The sequence below is a fragment of the Styela clava genome, chromosome 10, assembly GCF_964204865.1.
Source record: "Styela clava chromosome 10, kaStyClav1.hap1.2, whole genome shotgun sequence".
In the NCBI taxonomy this organism is placed as follows: Eukaryota; Metazoa; Chordata; class Ascidiacea; order Stolidobranchia; family Styelidae; genus Styela; species Styela clava.
In genome coordinates, this window is record NC_135259.1 from 14523437 (window position 1) to 14546480 (window position 23044).

General features: G+C 35.2%; 1 protein-coding gene across 3 annotated transcripts; it reads right to left on the bottom strand.

The window, feature by feature from the left end:
- Positions 1–4061: 4061 nt before the first annotated feature.
- Positions 4062–20983, bottom strand: LOC120337548 (uncharacterized). Of its 3 annotated transcripts, none has more exons than XM_078116959.1 (21): positions 20854–20980; positions 20505–20546; positions 18914–19111; positions 17858–17899; positions 16997–17188; positions 16340–16657; positions 15385–15513; positions 14774–14904; positions 14126–14284; positions 12291–12482; positions 11767–12003; positions 11217–11315; positions 10724–10876; positions 9781–9890; positions 8860–9054; positions 8164–8327; positions 6888–7048; positions 6511–6681; positions 5842–5959; positions 5189–5263; positions 4062–5019 (listed from the first exon to the last, which is right to left on the bottom strand). In XM_078116959.1, exons 1-21 carry the CDS (start codon positions 20921–20923, stop codon positions 4955–4957), a joined length of 3021 nt encoding a protein of 1006 aa, XP_077973085.1. In that variant the 5' UTR covers positions 20924–20980; the 3' UTR covers positions 4062–4954. The 3 variants fall into 3 exon arrangements, with proteins under 3 accessions (XP_077973085.1, XP_077973086.1, XP_077973084.1); XM_078116958.1 differs by having other exon boundaries at positions 4069–5019; positions 5189–5269; XM_078116960.1 differs by lacking the exon at positions 20505–20546 and having other exon boundaries at positions 4067–5019; positions 5189–5269; positions 20854–20983.
- Between the last annotated feature and the right edge of the window lie 2061 nt (positions 20984–23044).

Sequence of the window (23044 nt, forward strand, 5' to 3'; positions counted from 1 at the left end):
CTATTGAGATACTTAACCCAAAATTGCTATCGCTGCCAATAGAAAATAATTCTTCAGATCAATTTTGCAGCAAATGTATACAATTTTCTATAATCGTGTCTATATCTAACATAGAAACATAGTATAAAAGTATTCTCCAGATTCTACAGGAAAAGAAAGGAAATGGGGCTTTCTATCGTTTTTTATTTACTGTCCGCACAAGTAGTTTTATGCCCTTACAAGTTAAAATCTATTTATACAAAAAACGAATTGGCAAGTCCGTTTGCTGACTAAAATTTAAAGCATTTCAAACTTTTATCGCCGCCAACTGAAAACGATCCTGAAACGAACGGCAATTTTGCTACAAATGTGAACAATGTAATTGTGCTTTTCTGCTATCTCTGGAGTACGAACAATTACGAGAAAAACGATGGAGAATGCGTGAGACCACCGCAGCCTTCTTTTCAGATGTTGTTCTAATTTGTTTGTTAAATTCAAAGTGATGGCCAGTTGCTTAGCGCGATTGCCTAATCGCCGGATATCAATGTTTTCATCCCAACATTGGGTCAGATAGTACGACGTGGACATGATAATTAATATTGATGGCACGATGGAAAAATTCTAGTGCATGCATCCCGAATAGCTGCCACGAATATAAACGCTATCTATTAGTAGAGTCTCAACTGGAAAAATCAATGTGAGAGTAGGCCTATACTAGATCCGTAACAAATCATGTTATGAACATATGACCGGCAAATTCATATTTCTCATACACGATGGGCGTTTCTCATTGACTTTCACTCCAGAAAAACTTTTCTTATACTTTATGCTTATTTTGACAACGTTTTTGCGAGTTAGCGATTTTGATTCAAAATATTTAACCGACTTCCGTCACCTAGTCTGCTACAGCTTTGTCGGGCCTATTATTATTATTAACTAAAATTCCACAAAATGGCAGTTGGGTTATCAAATGTATACCTAAATTTTGAAACATAACTTAGAGCCAAAAAGTGTCTAACAGGCTGCACAAATTTCAGTGGTTACATGTTCATGTCGATGCCCGGGTGAACATTCATTTTGTGATGTACAATAGAATATAGGGCGCGGTACGATTAGATGAAGCTAACGTCCCGTACGGTCCAAAATATAACCCGAAAGGGTTCACGACTTCTACTATTTCTAGACGCCAAGTTATAATATCTTATGAAGATTTGTATGCAACCACTTTTATAAAAAATAACTATTGCCGTCATAATATTTCAAAGTCAAGCATAAACAAAAAGCACTTTCTCTGATGTAAGATATAGATGCCTTCCGCTATCTGCTAGTTCCATTCAACTATACTCAATCCACAACACAACTCATAATTGAGTCGCGATATTAGTCAAGCCGAGTCATACGTACCAGAAGGAATGCATCCGCTTGTTCTTGGAATTTTATATTTTCCTTTTTTTCACTTTCATTCTTGACGAGGTATTGCAAGAGTAATGTAACAAAGCGTTAGGAATTACAAATAATAAATAATAAAATAAATTGGCTTCTCATATAACTTCTGGTTATGAAACCATAGGGCATTGTTTTTCGTTCGTCATTATCACAAAACATTTTGATGCGATTTTTAGCCATATGCGCATCAAAGATCTGTCTGAAATCATCATTGATGTACTTTCCATTTAATACGCAGGAAGCATTCTTTTTAATTCTGATGTTATGAGTGATAAACTCGTTAAATATTAAACGTGGTTCCAGATTCCAGTCCCGAAATATTTAAATCCAACGGATTCGATAACAGAACTCGGCTTTGACCATCGAAATTTCATATTTCTATTAAACACTTATTTGCTTGAAGGCCGATAATATCTCTCGATTCAAATGCGCTCCTTTATTGGACAAGAAATGTAGATTTTGTAAAAAAAAATATTACCTCATTTTATTTATGGGCACTAGGCTGTGTTCTAGAAAATTCTTTCGCAATTTCTATTTTCCTTAGTCACGCCAGTCTTGCGATACCATTTAATTTTATAAGCGCAGTAGATTCATATTCGGTTAAATGAAATGATTTCTCATGCAAAATTTAATACTAATAATTAATCGCATGTATTATGCTTATGTTTTATAATACAGAAGTCGGAAATATATTCAATTGAGCCAACTTGGCTGTCTTTTCAGACCAATAATCTGGCATCTTGGAGTTCTCTCGCAGGTCGCTCTCTCGTTTTTTGATTTTAGTGATAGCCCCTCTCTAATAAAGCTCTGGAATTTTGTTATTTGTAAGTTCTATATTTCATGTTCGTTTTTATTCATTTAGTTAATATTTGGAGTGATAATCATATAAATAGATCAAATTGTGAATAACTGCCGGAATGAACTGTCCCACTGATGATCATTAATAACTACAATAATGTAAAAACAACAAAGGTTAGGTGATCTATTTGAGATTAGCCTTATCAAGTGTTTCTGGTGTTTCTCGCACATTGAATCACACAAATTCCTTCTATATTCCGAGTTGGGTGATCGAATAAATGATTTTTTCATAAATTTGAAAAACTCCACCCGTTCAACAAAATATGCCAATTTTGATCAATTCAACAGTTTTATCGTAGTAATATATCGTCGAGTTAATAACCGAATTGAGAAAGTCATTTTTAGCGGTTTTGAGTTTTAAATCAAATAGTTATTTGTGTAATACTTCGCACTTGTATGTTAACTATGATTTTATCCCAAGAATTCCGAAACCCATAAAAATGGAGATTTTGTAAGACGTGCATATTTTCGCAATTGTTTCGTCATAGTGAATTGTCATTGTTTACCGCAGGACTATCGTGAGGTCACAAAGGCAAAACCCATCGCCAAATTATTTTTAGCATTAGAGTTTTTGCATCCCAGATTCTAGCTTAGCGCGTATGAATTTGAATTTACACTACAGCATAGGAAAATGGGCACTTGTGATATTCACTATCTGAGTCCAATTCAAATTGGTTAGCTTTCAATTAATGGTGCGTTGCTATTTTATTCTTTATATTTAATATACAGGGTGTCTCAAAAGTAAGTATAGTATACACTTTTAATTTTGATTTGCCTTCAAGGTACTCATCATATAACGTTTATTTCTTCAGTAAACATAGTATGAATAAGTTTTAAAATTTAGGTATTGTTTGCATTTTTCAACAATCCACAAAATGACAAGAAGATTAACTCAAGAAATAAGGTGCAAAATTGCTGTTTGGCAAGAAGCATGTAAATCATTATCGCAAACTCAGCGCCTCTTTAACAGGGAATTTGGAATCAATTCGATTTTGAATGTTTTCCCCAGAGCGTCCACTCCTTGGTATTCCTGATTTTTGTGCATCAACTACAGATCCAGTTTCCATAAATTTACGATGAATTACATAAATTGTTTGTCATGTAGGAGCCGAATTAATTCCAAATTGCCAAACAGCAATTCCGCATCTCATTTCTCGAGTTAATCTCCTTGCAATTTTGTGGGTAGTTAAAAAATGCAAACAATACCTAAATTTTACCACTCATCCATACTATGTTTCCTGAAGAAATGAACACTCAATGATGAGTACTTGAAGAGCAAATCAAAATTAAAAGTGTATTCTTACATTTGAGACACCCTGTATATATGAAAAGTCTCATTTTCGGTGGGTGTGCAGAGCTTGTTAAATTGATGAAATATATGTTTTAAACAAAAAAAAATAATGTTATCGATACAGATGAGCTATTTTGGGGAATAGACATCGTAGATACTAAGGAATTACATACGTATTTCGAATGTTTCGTTTTCAGGACTGGTGCATATAGTCAATTGCAAAATTGCGTATGTCCCCAAGTCATAGGCACATTTCTGCGTAAGTAGTCACAATGCGTCATTATGACGTCACATGCATGCGTCATACAAATTAATTTAAATCCGGCTACCACTAAAAAATTGAACCACGGGAGATTGACTCTAAATAGCATAACTATATCATTAGAAAGTTTCTTACGTTTTTCTCAAAACTGCTTAAAATGCCTTACGCAATTTGGTTATTATCGTGACGATATATTATCAATTTTAGATCTGAGATCGCTATCCAAAGTAGCACCCAATTCTTTACACGAGTGCAAACATATTGTTTAAAGAAATACGATTTGAATAAATTTCAGTTACAGTTAAACTCTTTGAAGTCAACTGTTCCAGAAAATATGGTGTCTCGAAAATGTTGTGTCCTACGTGCCCCCCGGCCGCCACAAAATCTATTCGTTATTCATTGCCTGTTTATTTTAAACACGAAATGCATTTTATAGGTGTAAGAGACGCATGTAAAACATGGTAATGGTTTTTCTGTGAATACACTTCCTCTAGCAACTTTAAAATATGTATAGGCTACATTATAAAGTCTTAATACAAAGGGCCTTGTTTGAATTAGACGTATATTATTTCCAGATAGGTTTCTTTACATAAGTAAACGTTAGTTAAGTATACAAAACGTTTTAACAATTTTTATAAATAGAAAATGAGTAAGTTATTGAAACATATTTTATTGAGAGGAAAATTCGGTATATCTATATACATCCATACCCAGTTGAGGGATACAAGGGTTTGCGCGCGTTATCCTGTTTTTGGAATGCGGTGATAATCGGCGTAGCCTTTTTTGTTTTAGGCGTTGGACGACCCCAGCAAATGGGTCAAGTGCATCCGCAGTTGACAACTATATTCAAAGGTTATCTATTGAATTTATTTAAAGCATGTCATGTTAATGCGGCTTTCGTAGTGAGATACATTCTCTGAAATGAGACTTTTGTTAGTGGGTTCGATACAAAAGAGAACACGTTATTAGAATTTTGAACCCAACCACTGGATAAATATCATGCTTTTTAAACAGAATCAAAACAATATCATATCGCTTCAGTATTAGAAGAAAAATTAAAAGGAAGCTCGTCCATGGCTCTGAGAAATGTCTGCGTTTTCACGTGAAGGGCAGAGACATCATAGGTTTGTGACTCTCATGTCTATCGTTCCAACTTTTGAATCTCTCGGAAGAGTGGAAGTCACTGGAAAAAGAAAAAATATGTTCGTTACTTAGCAGTACACTTAGACCAGCCTTATTAAAATTCAGCGACACGCATAAAATAGGGACAAATGGGAACAGGCAAAACAAACGTCATAAGGAAGTATGGAAATGTACATAACTATATATAGCTAAAACTAAACAGAACGAACTTGTTGCGCTTTGAAATGTTATGTTACTCCTTCCCAATGTTGATGAGTTGCCAGTGTGTCCTGTTTGAGATTGATCTAGGCCTGAAATTAAAATATTATTCAATTTTACTAGTATTCAACTTCCACTAATTTCGTTGATAACAGGAAAAAGATTTCAAGAATGCCGTTCTATCCGCGAATGTTCACATTTTCCAAGAATAAATTTTGTAGCAAAAACTTTCATTAGAGCGAGCAACATTTTATTCACCGCAAATACTATGTAGTATAGGAATCATTACACATTATTGAAAACGCAGTAATTATCTTGGTACGTAATTATCTCAGTTTATTCCTGCTACAGCATTCTTCTATTGTAAGCATCCGGATCCACTAGCTAGCACAAAAGCATAGAACAAGGCTTCCCAACGTGGTCCAAGTGGACACCCAGGGGTACAAAGCGAGTTAAAGCGCTAATTATATCAAATGAGTACATTTCATTAAAGTTTTTGCACATTCTTATAAACGAAAAAACACCTGATGGAATATAGTGCTTTTGAAGTCCTGGCATAAGAGAAATAATGAAGAGTTAGTCTCGCGTAACCCCAAATCACAATTATCTTAGTGTTACATGAATTAGTGATTTCATTATGTATATATATATCACTTCATCTCACCCTCTTTCTTTAGCAAGCCTCGATTCTTCAAGAATGGTATTCTATTCCGAATGGCTCCGACCCATTTCTCGCGAACGTCCTTTCGCCTCACGCAAAAAAGAAGAAATATAAAGAGGCCCTGTGGTTAAAATGGATTTTTTAAGCACTTCGAATACAATAAAACTGTATATTGTAACGAAAATATGCGGCATCTCACTGTGAAGTTATTTTGTGATTTGACCTTTGAACTGCGAAAAGAAATAAAGTGACGGTATAGAACCGAATTGCTTGAGTAAATATAATAAAATGAGAGAGCAATGCATGAACAAGAAGACCGCGCATCGGTACCGATATTGTCTTAGTTGAACAACGAAATTAGCCGAAGAGATCGTCGGGCAAGCAAGCAGAATAAAATGTACTAAAAGTTCTAAAATAATTCATATTAAATAAAATTAAAAAAAATCATGGGTGAAATAATCGGTGCTACAGCACTCAGAGAAAAATCAAAATAATATTAAAAGTAATGAATGGCCTTCTAGCTGCTTCATTCATCCTTTTAGCTGAAAATTTGTGATCGATCGGTACATTACTTGAGGCTGCAAGCCATTTACTCACAACAACAATAATTTACAAAAACTGTATACTGCGTAAATCAAAGAATAAATATCATTATATAGTTTATATTTAAACCTGAAATGCATTGAATATTGAAAATAGCGATCCAAACACCAGATTCACAGTCTTATCATCCGTTATTGTTAATGGTATTGCGAAAGCCCATGTCACTCCAAGCAGAACCGTTACCATGGCTATACGGAAAATGTGGTCTTTCAGCTGAGTTTTTGTGACTTTTTGTCCAAGCTGGAAAAAGAGGAAAGGGTAAAAACCAAAACAGATGCACGAGTAGAATTTTGAAATAGAATTTTGTATTGCAGATTGCAAGTCATGACTCTCGCAGCTATTTGACATTATAGCCCTATCTACTGACTTTCTTTTCGGAGACAATAAGGAGAAAATACAACACATGGATGCTCTCAACCAGGTTATAAAAACAATGCTATACTTACATCAGGTGGGGAACGAGTAATCACTCTCAAAACAGCAAAAAATCCAAACACATTGATACAGAAAATAATTCCAATTGGAAGTAGAAATCCAAAGTATAGTGAATACGAATGAAGCCAGCAGAGTCGATCGCTTACGTAATGTGAGACAAAGCAGAGAGAATCTGTAAAAAAGTTTGGACATTTCATTTTGAAAGGGGTTGGAAATTCAAGATGGCGAGATTTTTATGAAAGTCAAATAATCCGCGCTTGAAACCAAGGAAAATCGAAACCTGGAAGTTGCAAATTACGAAGTATTATCCTGGAGTGAAAATAAAATTGACATTTGTGAAAAGCGTGTTACTATTTTGAGTCAGGGGTCACCGAACTTTTTTGACCGCGGGCCAGGTATGACTCAAACTGTGTTGAAACCGGCCGAACAAATATTTTTGTCAATGCAATAAATTCCCAAAAGTTGGGAAGCCATTTAGTTTATTCAACAATATAAATTCTACATTTCTGAAGTCTTAAATATTAAATTCTATATTGCAGTATAGATCAAGAACATCATAGAAAAACAAATATACAAAATACCTAGACAACTATCCTGAGGTTAGCTCTTACCAAAACAATTGCTGTCATGATTATCCGCATGTAAACTGTCATGATTATCCGTATGTAAAGTTGGAAAATTCATTCAATTTATTCAACAATATAAATTCTACATTTCTGAAGTCTTAAATATTAAATTCTATATCGCAGTTACCAAAGTTAATGTGACTTGTACTATTAGCGCAAAATGCACGTTTGAAGTTCATTTTAGCACGAAAACGTACACAGCAACAGTTTCGCCGAAAGCACGCACCACGCGTGTACGAGTGCATTCTTCGCAGAAAACGTTGCATACCGGTAGTTAATTTTAGCCTATTTTGTCACAGCTATTTCTAGACAATTTTTGATTACTGCAATTAAACTACAACATTTACGAAGGCAAAATGATGATTGACATATTTGATTCATACTTAGATTTCGTAATCACGACCAAAAACTAACGAATAACATTCAAAATCGCGAAAACGAGGAGTTGTTTGAAACCACGACTGAAAATCTGTCCAATGACAAAAGTGTCTGAGCGGATGCGAAAGGATCTAATGTTCGTCACTATTTGCATCTTGCTGATTGGCCAATGTTACGGAATGAACAAGGAAGACCAAATATTCCTCAAATTTGGGACTGGAAGAGCTTATTTCAATATGAAAAATTTCTTTTGATTATTAATAGTAGATGTTAATTATCATACCAGTTGTAGGTGCTATGCTCCAGTTAGTGTGTTGCATGGAGTCTCCAGTTGTATACGCAACAATAAGTGTGACGCCGGTAATGAACAACGACATCGAATATACAAAAACCGAGCATTTCAAGAGGTATTTACTTTCGATTTCGGTGAATACAACTATCAGTTTTCTAGAATAAAACAATTGGAATAAAATATTTCACTATTTCTCAAGTGTTTTGTGATCATCGCTTAATACTTAACACGAAGTGGCTTTGAGAAGTATACTCGTACATTGATCGCAGATTGAAAGCACGTCAGGATATAATCGTTGATAATCTGAACTTAAGATTGGTAACATGAATGGTAAAAGAAACCATTTTAGGTTATCCAAATCAGTATTGTTGTGAATACAGGGTGATCAAAAAAAAACATAGCCCAGGTAATTTGAAACATGTTTTAGAGAACACATAACTTCTGTGCAAAGCGTCCTAGATCACTGAAACTTTGAGTACAACCACACTTCACCATACAGACGTTTGAGTCCTAATTATCACATTTTTTTTTATTTTAGTAGACGTAGGCTACTTAAAATTTTTTATAAGTTCTGTTATTAAGGGGTCCGTCCCCCTGTTGTTTGAAACCCAAATTTCACGATACTTACAGTTGAACTAACATTTATACCAAAAAGATACCAACTCATAACAATGTGTAAATTCTCACTTGTACATGGTGAAAAACTCGATCAACATCCATCCCCATGCGCTCAGGAATGAGAACTGTAGAATAAATCCAACAGCAATGCATGCTGAATAAGCTCTGGGTCGTTCCACTCCAGCAAGAAACGTAATGTATCCAATAAGCAAACAAATACTTAGATGCATGTGAATTTGATTTAATTTGTTTGTCCGGAGAGCTCTGTTGAATGTGTATACTGTAGAATTATTCGGTGCATCGGTCTTTCATAGTAGTTATTTCGTTAGGCGGGGACTGCTTATTTGCTTTTTTTATGTTGTTTATTTATCTGTATGTCCTTTCGTTGTGTAAATGAATATGCGCAGTAATTGTTTCGACTGATATATTCACCAATGGGAAAGATTTGAGTACTTTTGACTCCGAGCACCTCTGCCCACGTGACCCAGTTTTAGCTTACCGCCTTCTATTTTTGACAGGCTGCCGTCGAGGTTGGACGCGTTTTTGTTATTCTGTTCTGTTCTAATCAGTGCATTTCTGCTGGTAAATGAAGTTCTTTATGTGCGTTATCAGATATTGAAACTTATTGTGCTTTGCAGGACACGGAATCTTCTGAGAGTTTTGCGAACTCGGCGTGAACACGTATTCTTGAAACTGCACAGCTGCACTATGCTAGTGTGACAGGTAGGAAATCTCATGACCGAAGATTATCACCATACACAATATCTAATTAACTGAATATAGGCAATGTAAAATCGCAACGATACCAGTCCTTCCCAAGCACAGTGGCTCAATGAGTATGATACTCTGAAACAAATCTAGCCGTATTTTATAAAATTTTGAATCAAACTAGATTTAAGATTAGACAATGTGATACTTAGTTTAAAACAATCAGAACTTTTATGAAATTTCATGATCTAAGATGAATAGTTATCCGAAAGAGTTACTTACTTGAAAGAAAAGTAAATAATCATAAGAAGCAGAAGTCCAAGTATTGAACAAATACATCCAATAGTTCCAACAACATCTAATACTAAATTCTCTTGCACGTGCTGAGTTTGCTATAAAAAGACAATCATTTATCAATTCCATCCAAACACCAAATCTTTTTGCATGATAATTTTTATAAAGCTTAACAATTTATTTGGACCATGCGTGACAGATATTGCCAACATATTGCTCCTCTTTTTGAAGAGGGCAAATTTAGATAGATGAGTGTTTAAAACACTTCTATTGCAACAATATATGCTTCGTACCAGATCAGGGGCGGGCCCGGTTTTTGAACAAGGGGGCAAAATTTTTTACCCCTTCGACCTGCGGGTCATGAAAGTGTGACGTAAAAAGTTACGTTTTATGAACAATATTTACAGTATTACAAAGTGTGACGTAAAAAGTTACATTTTATGAACAATATTGACAGTATTACAAAGCAAAGATGAAAAACGATACACCTCTCGCCATAACTAAATTTATCCGCAATCTCAAAAAATTCTTTGAGCTATTTTTAGCTAAAATATCGAAATTTGATTTAGGTTTGGTTGTGGCATCATCAGGCGGACCAGATTGAATTACCCAACAGGCCGGATTTGGCCCGCGGGTCATACTTTGCCCATGTCTGTACTAGATCTTTGTCAAACTGAAATTGCAATGAGCATATTCTCACAGAGATGGATAATTTAGAAAAAGTCTAGAATGTTGTGGAATTTCCTATTGGAGATGGTCTATTTGTAGCCGTTGGCTATATATATATTGAATCGGGCGAATAGAGATTTCACTGGTTCTATCAGTAGTAATTTCATCAAAACTAAACAATAATTACGTGTGAGTAAAAGACTGACAAAGACTCGGAAATCAATGCTTGCAGTCCTTTCTGAGATCTAGTTAAGATACTTACAACCAAAACAGCAAAGTTAGTTGTGTGATTGCAATAACATGTCGTCGAAGTATTTGATTGATCAACATTAGTGACACAACCGTCAAATTTCCAAGTTGAATCTGGAATACTGAAATATCCACATCTTTCCAGATTAATCGTACATCCACTGACCTGTATCAGATGACCAATATTTAGAATATGGAGGAAGTATTCGAAAATAATAAAATGTCGATGTTACTCTGACATTATCTGTTAGGCGCATTTCCATACTTAGTTCAAATCATTTAAAAATAAAATTTCCTATGCCGCAAACAGAACATACTACCAAACAACTTATTTAGGAGGCATTTCCTCTTTCTAAGCTAGGCTATACATAATTATCTGCTGACTTCCAGTTTAGCATTACCACCCCTACTCAAATACCACCCAGGTGATACTATGCTACCGCGCTCACTTATTCTATAGCGATATTTCTTGATAATTATTTATCGGAAGCAGTGTATACACATACCTTCTCAATTTGCACACTCACAACTGCTCGAGTAAAAGAATGTTGGATAGGATCTTTCAAATTTTGCAATGTGGTGTTTGATATTTGAACACTTACTACCTGAAAAGATTGAATTTGAAGAATATTTTTCCATATCAAGTTATCAATTATACAAACTAAAAACGAACAAAAAGAAATTTTGTTATCACATATGGGAATGTCAAGAGGATTTGCTTCATGACTGAGTGGAAATGATATGCTCTTCAAATCTTTGTATGGAACACCTTGTATATTGATGATATCAGTTAAGTAAGTCATCCTGTATAGAGCATGACCATTTCTGTTAGTTCCATGACGTCATAATTGCTCAAGCGAATATATCGAATATCTCCGCTAGTCCGTGAGTTGACAAAGATTCTTTCCTAGTTGATCTTGGAATATTTTCATATAAATAGAACAAGTTGTCGTTTATCCACAGCAACGTGTCTACTCTTCAGGACAATTTCATGACGAGAGATGCCTAATTAGGCGAAATATTCTAAAATACACCGTAACATTCCAACCAACTCACTTGACCAACTTGCACCGCAGAATCATTTGGACTGGGAAACAAAACTCCTGTTTCGTGCAGGTAAAACAAGGCATTTGTCATATTTGAGATTGTTAAAGCCGGGATTGCTGATGCAGGAATTGTTGATTGGACAGAGGGTGGCGTGAGTGATCCAGATCCTGGCAGAACTTCAGTAATTGATCCGGAAAATTCAATAGCTCCTGGTGATGCCCCTGGCATATACGGTATCTTTTGTGCCTGTAAATATTTGTTTGTGGAAAGTTTCGAGAAATCACTTAAGACAATTTTCGTTAAAAAGTTAGTATTAGTGATATTGAATTATGGGTGTATGAAGGAGTAGTTCCTTTACACTAATTCCAAATAACGCATCTCGTTTAACTAACTTGTCTCTTCATAAATATGAATACGTTGTCCATGTGGAAACACGAAAGCATAATTATATAGATTAATATTAGATCCAATATCAGCTGAACTATTCACAGAGAGATACCTTTTCTATACACATTTTCTGATGATTTACCTACCTTAAACACGGACGACGGGCTCGTCATTGTCATCTTATCTTGCGTTAGAATCATATTTGATGAAAATACTTCCAAAGCTTCAATATACTGAAGTTTTTCTTGATCTGTGAGAACTGTGTCGTTACTACTTTTTAAGGCTTTATTTAAGTTGTCTGTCGTCCACACGAGATAGTTCATGGTTCTTTCCGTGATCTAAAAGGAAGTAAACAATCTAAATTGAAACAACAAATGATGATGAAACAACAAGATAGCAAACGTTATCTGCGATTCTCAATGCTCGCAATGAAAATAGGGCCACGTTATTGCTCACCGACGAGCAAATTGTTCATTAATCCTCATGAAAATTCCAAAATATCTACTTATGGCAGTGGAAGTTACGATATTGCTTAGCACTGAAATAGGATCCTGGTAATTATTATATGAAACAATACACGATCCGGATGTAAGGCATCACGTTGCGCTTACATCATTATGCAAATCACGCATTCACATAAAATGCCAACTCGTCATCAAAGAAATCAACAAAATGCGTATTCTAAAAAGAGGATGAAGGGAAGGAGAGGTAGCATATTGAAAGCGCATCATCGAAACTCCAACCATGATTATATAAAACTTGCAATGCATTTATCATTTCCTGTTAGTTAGTCATATACTGAGATTCATATTTTAGTGATTAGATTTTGCCAAAATTAATACTAACATTCAGAAATGACCGATATTACCGATTTTTATAAACTGTCATACTTTTTAAAAAGTGTTGTGCAATAGACCAGGGGGGGGCACGGTTTTTGGATAAGGAGCCAAAAATTTTGCACACCTAGACTGGCCATGTAAGTATGACGTAAAGAGTCACATTTTATGAACAATGTTACAGTGTTACAAAAGCAACAGTGGAAAACAATAAACCTAGTGTCAAAACAAAATTTAACCGCAAGCTTCACAAATTCCTTGAGCTATTTTTTACTAAAACATCAAAGTTTTGTTTCAGTTTGGTTGTGGCAGCACCAAGCGGGCCATATTGAATTACCTAGCGGGTCGAATTTGGCGTCTGTCGATTTCATAAATTGACAACCTCTAGTAATAACATTTATAAACTGGTGAATGTTCACCAGGTTGTCTTTATGTCTCATGTTCACCAAAATGTCTTTATTATTCACATGTTAAAGGTTTGGGCAAGCGTGAAAATTATTTTCATTTCCAAACATTTCGAATATTAGATTTTACGAGTATCAATGCAAAATTGAGATTTCCGAAAATTTCCGTTGCAAATATATACACTGATGTATATGCACTTTTCTAAACTTGTCTAAATCCATGACTCATTTGTCAAGTATGCGTTACAAAAGGCAATTGTAGCGCTCGTGTAAGATCCCCATCAAATGTCCATTAATTGCTAGTTTTTCGTTAGTTTACGTTATTGGATACGAAATGGATCGTTTGTTGTTGTTAATCGTGTTAATATATTTTTTTTTATTACTTTTCTTCTCAGTGTTGGTAAAAAATCGTTTTCAAGTTGGTTTTTTTTTCGCTAGAAGGCTATTTATTACTTTTATGTAATTCAAATAATTTGAATGATTTGTTTTTGTGTGCGATGACGTCATCAAAATTAAAAAATGCGCACCTTATGGCGGTTACGTTCACGGCCACGTTCTGATAGTCAGGCGAAGTCGTGGAGATTGCGGTACAGGTAGTCTACTGTGACAGATTACATACCCGTACTACTTCGTTTTGACTTTCGTGTCCATATATTTGGACATTACTCTCTTGTTATTTATAATGTAATCAGCAGGTATTTGATTGGAAACAATATTCGGATATGTTTTATAGTTGATCACCTGTATGTTATCCTGTTTTATTTGGTTATTCATCTCGTGGATTGCTTGAACAACATCTTTCACGTCCTTTGTAGTTTTTGAAGAGAAATCACTTGAAAGAACATTCGCCACCGCCATGTTGGATTCAACATTTTCTGTTGTTGCGGTATGGTTTTTGATCTGCAAGCATTTAACATAAATTTATCTTATTTGGTATAATTTTTCTTTTAATATTCAACTATTTAAATGCACGTATTATGTATTTGGGTCGGATAATTTTTGAGATTAACAAATATCAGTCAAAGTTGGTTTCACATTATTGTCAAGTTGATAAATATATTTCTGTATATAACACATATTACAAAATAATTTGAAATTTGTTAAAATTTTAAAGGAGCTGAAGTAAGTTGAAATAAGCCAAGTACCATATCATAGTATTTTGGGTGTCACTGCTCGATAACCAGCTTTGGTTCCCTGCGACTTCCCTTCCCCAGTAAAACTGTAAATTATCATTTCGTATTTTCTGTGTTCTATTGTTTTTACATTTACTGGTTGGAAAAATTAAACTTGACTTGACATTCATTTAAAATTTCAGGTATATAAAATCCAAAAAAGTGAATTGGTTGTTGGATAGGCCTGGTAATAAACTTGACCATAAATCTGTTGAACCTGATCTAACAAACTAGCTGGACTTTCTTCACACGATACTTCGCGAAGAGTTGCATATTCGTAATAGGCAGTGACGGTTCCATCAATGTTGGTTCTTGTATGACACTCTACTGTGGCAGTGAAACCGATAGCTGGAATATATTGCAAGTTTATTTTCATTTGGTATGAAATCCATTGCAGTTCAGGCCTACATAGCCAAGACACACAGACACAAACTGAAAGGGATATATAACACGGACGATAACCATGGCCTATCTTGCTTTGTGTGTTACGCCACCTTACATAAAATGAGACAGTTTTGAGACAAAAAATGACAAATAAAATGAGATAGTTTTGGTATGTTAGATTTAGATGGCTCTGCTTCAATCTTAATAAATAACCATATGATTAGCGTCTATTTGAATAGGCGTCATATATTTCAAATGTGTATAATTATAGGAATCCACATTTGTAACACCAAGTGCAAACTTTCTGAGTTGCAGCTACATATTTTCAGGATTCGCCGCCATCTTTCCTGCTTTTAGTAGCAGTACAACAATATGGCTAATATATCGTGAACTGTGCACCGATGTTTACATAAGTGAAATAAAAAAATATAATTTACTATAAACCTGAATTTTTGCAAGTTTCTTTAGATGACGCTAACGAGTTTGCGCCTGTTTGTTCAAACGAGTAAAACACGGATCCATGGAAATATAAAACAGCAGATTGTAATTTTGCTTCATTACAAACGGCCGGTGCTGAAATACAAGAAAAATTGGGTAAGAATTAACGAGAAAGATCAAATATACGGACACGAGAGTCAAGATGAAGTAGCATCAAGTCTTTTACAGTACTAGTAGTCTGACCACGAGCTCATTGAAATATAGTCACGGAACAACGGCATACGTATTTTTTAATTTTGATGATGTCATCTCACACAAAACCGAATCCCATATACCGCATAGCCATTGAGCATACTGAAATTTTTGAAAGAAATAAAAGAATAGCCTAGCAAAATAAATACAGTATTTAAATACTGAAAATTTCAAAGCAATTAGTCCAGCAGTTAATGAGAAGCAATTTTTTCATAACAGCAGGAAAACGAAAAAAGATTCTAACAAGGAAAGGAACAACGACATAACAGCAAAAAATATTTTTCCTCAAGAACATTGTGAAGTATAACAACCAGATAGCGATTGGAGACCGCCGACTTATCAGATCTGCAGTTTCGATTACTTCACTCTGACTCAATAGCGACACCGCGTGCCCCATCACTAATTGATTAATAACTCGCTAATTATACGACATAATTCACCCAAAATTAATAGGCTTCTGATTCCGAGATATGCTGAATGCACATGCAAAATTTGGAGCAGATTCAACCTCGCTTTCGTGAGGTATCGCGTGCATCTAACAGACAGAAAAACAGACAAATACCTATCAACATACTTACAAGATCGATAAGTAATAATAACGAGTAGAATTAAAAAATTAGGAGGAGAGGAGTGTAACCTAAGATGAAGTGCAAAAGAAATATATTTTACCCTAAACATGTATAAAGACCACAAGAGCGAGCATACTCACCAACTTCGGGAAAATCTACTTTCACGTTTGGCAGATTTCTTCCCCAATAGTTGGACGTCAAGCTTTGATTATGCAAAGATCTGATATCTTCAGGCGAAAACGCGGTTTCTTTATTTGCAAAGATGTCAAACCAGGCTATGACAGACCCGTTTGTGAACTTTGTGACTTTGACTAACATCCCTTCGATTCCTGATTCGCCATAACTCTCGGATATATTTCGTGCAAATTCGTCTGACTTTCTCATAAATTCTAGAGAACTTGTATTTCCCAGTTGCTCTGTGAATGGTATTTCGAACCGCTGAGTCATGGAAGTAACAGCTATGAATATAAAATAAGCTGTTAGCAAGAAACTAATGAAAAGGGCATAATTGCGCGATGATATGGTATGAAAATTTGGCCTTTGGAAAAGTAGGCCTACATTTTTTCATATAAAACACGATAAAAGCCTATATACATGCCAAAATACGCAAACGTGAACAAAATAAAGTAAGGCATATTAAGTGGATTCAAGTTGTAATTTTTGTTTTGATGAAATAATTCTTTGACTATGATTTTTCCACGAGAGATTTAAATTAAAACAAATAAACAATTTTTATGCGTTTTTCATGCATTTCAACAAGGCTCAATAAAAGCATCTACTAATATTTTACAACTCACGAAAACAGCCATTAGATTCGCCATTGCTAACGGCTTGAGCTAATCCTTCAGCACAGATGCAGGTGTAAGATCCAAGAGTGTTGACGCAAACCTGTCCTGTCATAAAACATTGCTTTCTCAACGCGCATTCATTGATGTCGATGCACGTTGGATTTGTTCCGTTAGGATTCTTCTCATATCCTCCTGGACAACCTGTACAAAAAAGCAAAGATTGAGATTGACAAATTTATTTTTGATTAAAATGTAAATAAGTAATTTCAAGTGAAAAAGTGTCGAGAGATTCAGAAGATAACAATTTAATCTTCAAAACGCGGAGTAAGTCACAAAATTTATGTAAATATATATACTGCTATAATTTCATGCTTTGTAAATATGGCGGCATATTTAGTAAAATTGCTACAGGATGAACCAGAAATCATTCACGAGGGGAATTCTGGAACGACCGCCGACGCACCAGGAGTCACAAATAACCTGTCTCGTGTTTTGGAGTGGGTTGGTAACGTGATATAGATCTACAGCCAAACATTTACATATAGCGCCAACTAAATATTCTTTACAATACATACAACCAATGACATATCCCTATACAGCCGATTAATATTCAAATATCGCCATTTTGGTGATGTACATACACAGCCAATGTCATATAATATGTATAAACAGCCAAGTAGATTACTCCATAGACACATAAAGGTACTCGCAAGTCAGACACATGTTAGTAGCACAAGGTCGAGCAATGGCAAAAAATTGTAACCGCAAGAAATGGAAACTTACTACAAAATAAAGTACGTTGCTAAAAAATTTCAGGTTGGTACAAGGTTGATTAGTGCAACTTAAGGGTGAATAATAATATAAACATACCTAAAGTAGACGATGTCATAGTAGTAGTCTTAGTAGTAGAGCCTTTGAGAAAAACGTAATCATATATATTAGTTAATATCTTTTCCCAGTATATATTATATCTCAGAGAAAATTCGACAAATTTCGCATAAAACGGCGTTTAGGACTTTATCAATAACAATATTTAGGTTTGCATTGTAGAAAGCAATTTTCTTGAACACAAGCTTATAATATGGAATGGGTTTCTTCGCCCTTCACCGAGTTTTTATAACATTCTATCCAATTGGGGAAATCTCCAAGATTATGAAAATTGTAGGTCAATTTCTACAATGCTCATTGTTTTGAATTTAGACATTGCACCTCCAAAGTTGACAGATGTTAATCAGTAACGTAGGCAATAATTAAATTGATATAGGCCTAACTGACGAAATTATTCAAACCAGTGGTCAATTGTGGTCGATTGTGAGGAGTTTTTGACATTGGCCTAGAGTTTTCATTGGGGCTACAATAGGTCCCAAGAAATTGCATGGCTGAAATTGATGATAGGTTTGGAAATTCAATTTGACAAGCTGATAAATAGATACAACTGGATCACAAAAAGATTGAGAACCACTGCGTTGAACGATATATTATTATATCATGCCACAATCATTCTGCAATGATAGACCTAGTTCATAATAAGAAGTTCTGCTTGCAGAGTATGGCATTGCGACTTGAACAATGTAAGTCGCCGAATGTGGTTACTTGACTGGCGTTTTTGATCGCCCTTGCAGTGCAAAAAAGTGTCTCAATTTCAATATATATATATTTTTACAAATTATACATGGGAAATTATGCCATGAAATAATCGGACATCAAGACGAACTGGATATGATTTCGTTGGCGAAACAGTGTGGGGTACGCGGATGCCGAATTCCGGGTAAATCTAGATTTGAACGTCATGTTTTCCAGTAAAACTACTCAAAAATTCAGGTAAACTATATTTTTATAAATGAATCTTCAAAAAAACAACTGATATATTTTTAGTTTGAAATTACTTCATTAAATTAAAAATCTTGCGGTGCAATCTTTGCTAACCTGTCGTCGTTGTCGAAGCAAGAGTAGTGGTTGGCCATGTTGTTGTCGAAGCAAGAGTAGTGGTTGGCCATGTTGTTGTCGAAGCAAAAGTAGTGGTTGGCCATGTTGTTGTCGAAGCAAGAGTAGTGGCTGGCCATGTTGTTGTCGAAGCAAGAGTAGCGGTTGGCCATGTTGTTGTTGTCGATGGAGGCGTCTGAGCTAAAATGCGTTTGAAAATATTCTGAGCAATCAACTTTACTCTAACATGCTTTAAGCTGAATGACAAATATTGTGGAAACATACTGTTGTAAAGATGGCGTCAGAGCACACTTTCAGAGTCAGTTTTGACTATTCGTGTTCTATTATAATGAGGAGGTAAGAAACTCTGACCTCATAGACTAATATCGGCATGTATTGGTACATCTTGGAGCAATTTACACCAGAGTTTTTCAATGTGGTCGATCGTGAGGAGTTTTTGAAATGGGCCTAGAGTTTTCATTAGGGCTACAATAGGTCCCAAGAAAAATGTATGGCTGAAATTGATCTAAATTTTAGAAAATTAATTGACCTGCTGATAAATAAATACAATGAATGACTAAGCCACAGAGAAAAGGTTGAGAACCACTGATTAAACCGATATATTAGTATATCATGCCGAAATCATTCTGCAATGTTAGTGGACAAATGTGGTTACTTGTATGGCATTTTCAATCGCGCTTGCAATGCAAAAAGTGTCTCAATTTCAATATTTTTTCTCTCAAATTATGCCATGAGATAATCGGATTTCAAGACAAACGCTATGTAATTTTGTTGGGGAAACAGTTAGGAATACACCGACGCCAAACTCCGGTTAAATCTTCATGCTTCTCAATAAAATAACTCAAAGAAAATTTTGGTAAGCTTCATTTGTATAAATGTAACTTTAAAAAAAAATCAAACGACTGATATATATCTTTAGTTGGAAATCACTCCATTTAATTAGGAAACATGCTGTGCGACCTTTGCTGCTTGCTAACCTGTCGTCTTCGTTATTTTTGAAAACTTAATGTTGTGAAGATTGCGTGATAGCATGACTTCAGAATCAGTTTTGGCGATTCGTGTTTTATGATAATGAGAAGTAAATAAACACCCGCATTTTAAACAAATGTCGGCATGTATTAGTCTAAAATAAGAGGTTTTCAAACTTTTTAGTGTCGCTGAACTATGATGATTTATTTCAGATGCTCGAGGAATCTGTGCAATAGTTGAATTTTCTTTTTTATTATCCTAGTTGTATAACTCTGAATATAAAAGCAAACCTATTACTGTACTGGCAAAACGAAATTCCTTTAAACGTGTAACCATTTTGATAATGAAAGCAAAATTAATATGTATTTAGTTATATTCAAACAATATATATATATATATATATATATATATATATATATATATATATACATTAATATAGATAGACGGATTTGAATGAAAACGGTACTGGTGGCAGCCTATGGTGACGCGAAACAACGGTTGAAAATCACCGGTCTAAGCGAATGCTTCCTTGGATATGATGGAGAAAGTGTAAGATATTTGACGATTGAAAGAAAAAGTGAAAACTACTTATGAATTAACTTACTCGTTGTTGGCGATGTTTGAGTACCAGTAGTCAATTCTGTAACTGAATGAATAACATATTATTAGCTAGTGTTGGAAGAAGTTAGCTTCGAGGCTCACGAATCAATTGAAATTGCACATCACAATTTCATGTTAATTGAGTTTTTCATATTTCTAAAACTGAGGCGCAAAATTTTATTTTAGTTTCCAGAAAATTATACTATGCCACGCATGAATCGAAGATGAATAGCGTTCTGCGTATCTCTGCTATTACTTTGTTGTGAGTACTTTTTGAAAAAAGCATTTTGAGACAAGACTTCTCTTGCAATCTCAAAAACTAATTAAATCAAGTTTTCTAGTCTGACACTTACATGTAGTTGCAGTCTGTCCTAAACGCCACATTGAGAGGAAAGTAATAGTAAGTAATGTTGCTCTTTTCATGTCCGTAGAAATTGTATACTTATAAGAACTATAAGTTATGTTCTATTGTAACAGAAAAATGTAAAACGTCAATTTTCTCATGGCATATAGTCTAGTTGTTCATTGGGACCTGGACTACTGAGCTACCTGGCTGAAGTCGCTGCTGTTATTCATAGAAAATAATCCTTACGATCAGTTTTGCAACAAATGTATACAATTTTCTATAATCATATTTATCTATCATAGACAAAGTAGTATAAAAGTCTGCCCCAGATTCCACAAGGAAAGAAATGAAATAGATATTTCTATCTTTTTTTATTTCATGTCCGCACAGGTAGTTTTATGCCCATACAAGTTAAAATCTATTTATACAAAGTAATCATAAAACGAATAGAGAAGTTGGATATAGTATGCAAGTCCATTCGCTGACTGAAATTCAAACCATTTCAAATTTTTACGGCCGCCTACTGGAAACAATCCTTCGAGACAATTTTGCAACAAATGTAGACAATTCGCTATAATTGTGCTTTTCTGCTATCTCTAGAGAAGTTCGAACAATTGCGAGAAAAATGACGAAGACAGTACAAGCGTGAGACCACGCTTCTTCACCGATGGGGTGCTAATTTGTATGTTAAATTCAAAGCAATGACCAGTTGCTTAGCGCGATTGCGTAATCGTCGGACACCAATGTTTTGATCTCGGCATTGGGTCAGATATTACGACATGGGCATGGTGATTAATATTAATGACATGATGGGAACATTCTAGTGCATGCCGCCGGATGAGAACAGAACAGGCCTAGGTCATAATTTTGAGTTTTGAGAAAAACTCAAAAAACAATTTGGAATTTTTTTATTTTTGGAATTTCTAGATATTCACACTTAGTAAGGATGTGAGCTCTGGTTATTTTAATGGGGATGAGAATATCTTTGTAATCAATATTTTTTGTCACCTCAGCTTTAAATCCTTCCTGCTATTTTACCCCCATAAAGGATTTTGGCCCATTCTGTTCTCCACAACTTCTGAAATTTTTTGTATGGGATGCATGGTAAAAGAAGCTGACTTAGGCCTAAGTTGCACTGGACAAATTCTTAGGGATGTAAGTTTCGGACATTTCATTTCTGATGTTCATGCCCATCATATTGGGACTTAAGACAATCTTCTTTTCAATATTTTGGGGTTTTGAGCCATGCTCTACAAAGTGGTGGCCTTGAAATCCTGAATTTCTCAATAATAAAATTTTTAGCTGGACTTAGGCCCATTCTGTTTTAAACTTCTACAAAATATTATAGTCCTAAATCCAGCTAAAATTTTTGTTATTGAGAAATTCAGGATTTCAAGACCATCCACCTTGTAGAGCAGTGGTTCCCAACCTTTTATGACTCGTGGCCCCCTTCCAGCGCCCTTTTGCACTCATTTTCGTATTTTGGGCATTAGGAATTTACAAATGGGTTTTTGCGTCTATAATACGATAGCGAAGGTTATCTCGCAGTTTAGTGAAACTACAGGTTTGACGGCCTACCGGCGAACTATTTTGATTGGTAGATTCCAAATTCCATTATGATCAAACAATTCATGCACAAGAAAGTGAATACACCCTGCGACCTATTCAAGCAATAAAACAGCGGTAAACCCTAAACGGGGAATTTATTTTGAACGGAAAGTTTGCAAACAAAGTCACTTTAATATCAATTATAAGCCTTGTGTCGTGGCCCCCTTGGGGGGCCCCGGCCCCCGGTTGAGAACCACTGTTGTAGAGCATGGCTCAAAACTCTAAAATATTGAAAAAAGTGAATTTTTCAAAAATGTGACTTAGGCCCTTTCTGTTCTCATCCGGCGATGCATCTCGAATAACTGCCACGAATGCAAACGCTGTCTATAAGTAGGAGCTCGATTGGGAAAAACAATGCGAGAGTTGGCCTAATAGATTCAGAACAAATTATGTTACCTTAACCTATGACCAGAAAAATCATACTTATCATACGCGACGGGAGTTTCTCCGAGCCCTTCGCCCCAGGAAACCTGCTCTTATACTTTATCACTGCCAAATTTTTATGCTCATTGGATAAATGTTTTAGCGAGTTAGCGATTTTGATTCAAAATACTTAACCGCCTTCAATCACCTAGTCTGCTACAGCTTTG

Coding starts and splice junctions, on each gene's coding strand:
- LOC120337548 (XM_078116958.1), bottom strand. CDS start 20,923: ATGAAAAGAGCAACATTACTTACTATTACTTTCCTCTCAATGTGGCGT. Junction 14,285..14,773: donor CAGCTAGTTTGTTAGATCAG/GTTCAACAGATT, acceptor AAATGCTTGCAG/ATCAAAAACCATACCGCAAC. Junction 8,328..8,859: donor GAGTTTTTCACCATGTACAA/GTGAGAATTTAC, acceptor GTTTTATTCTAG/AAAACTGATAGTTGTATTCA.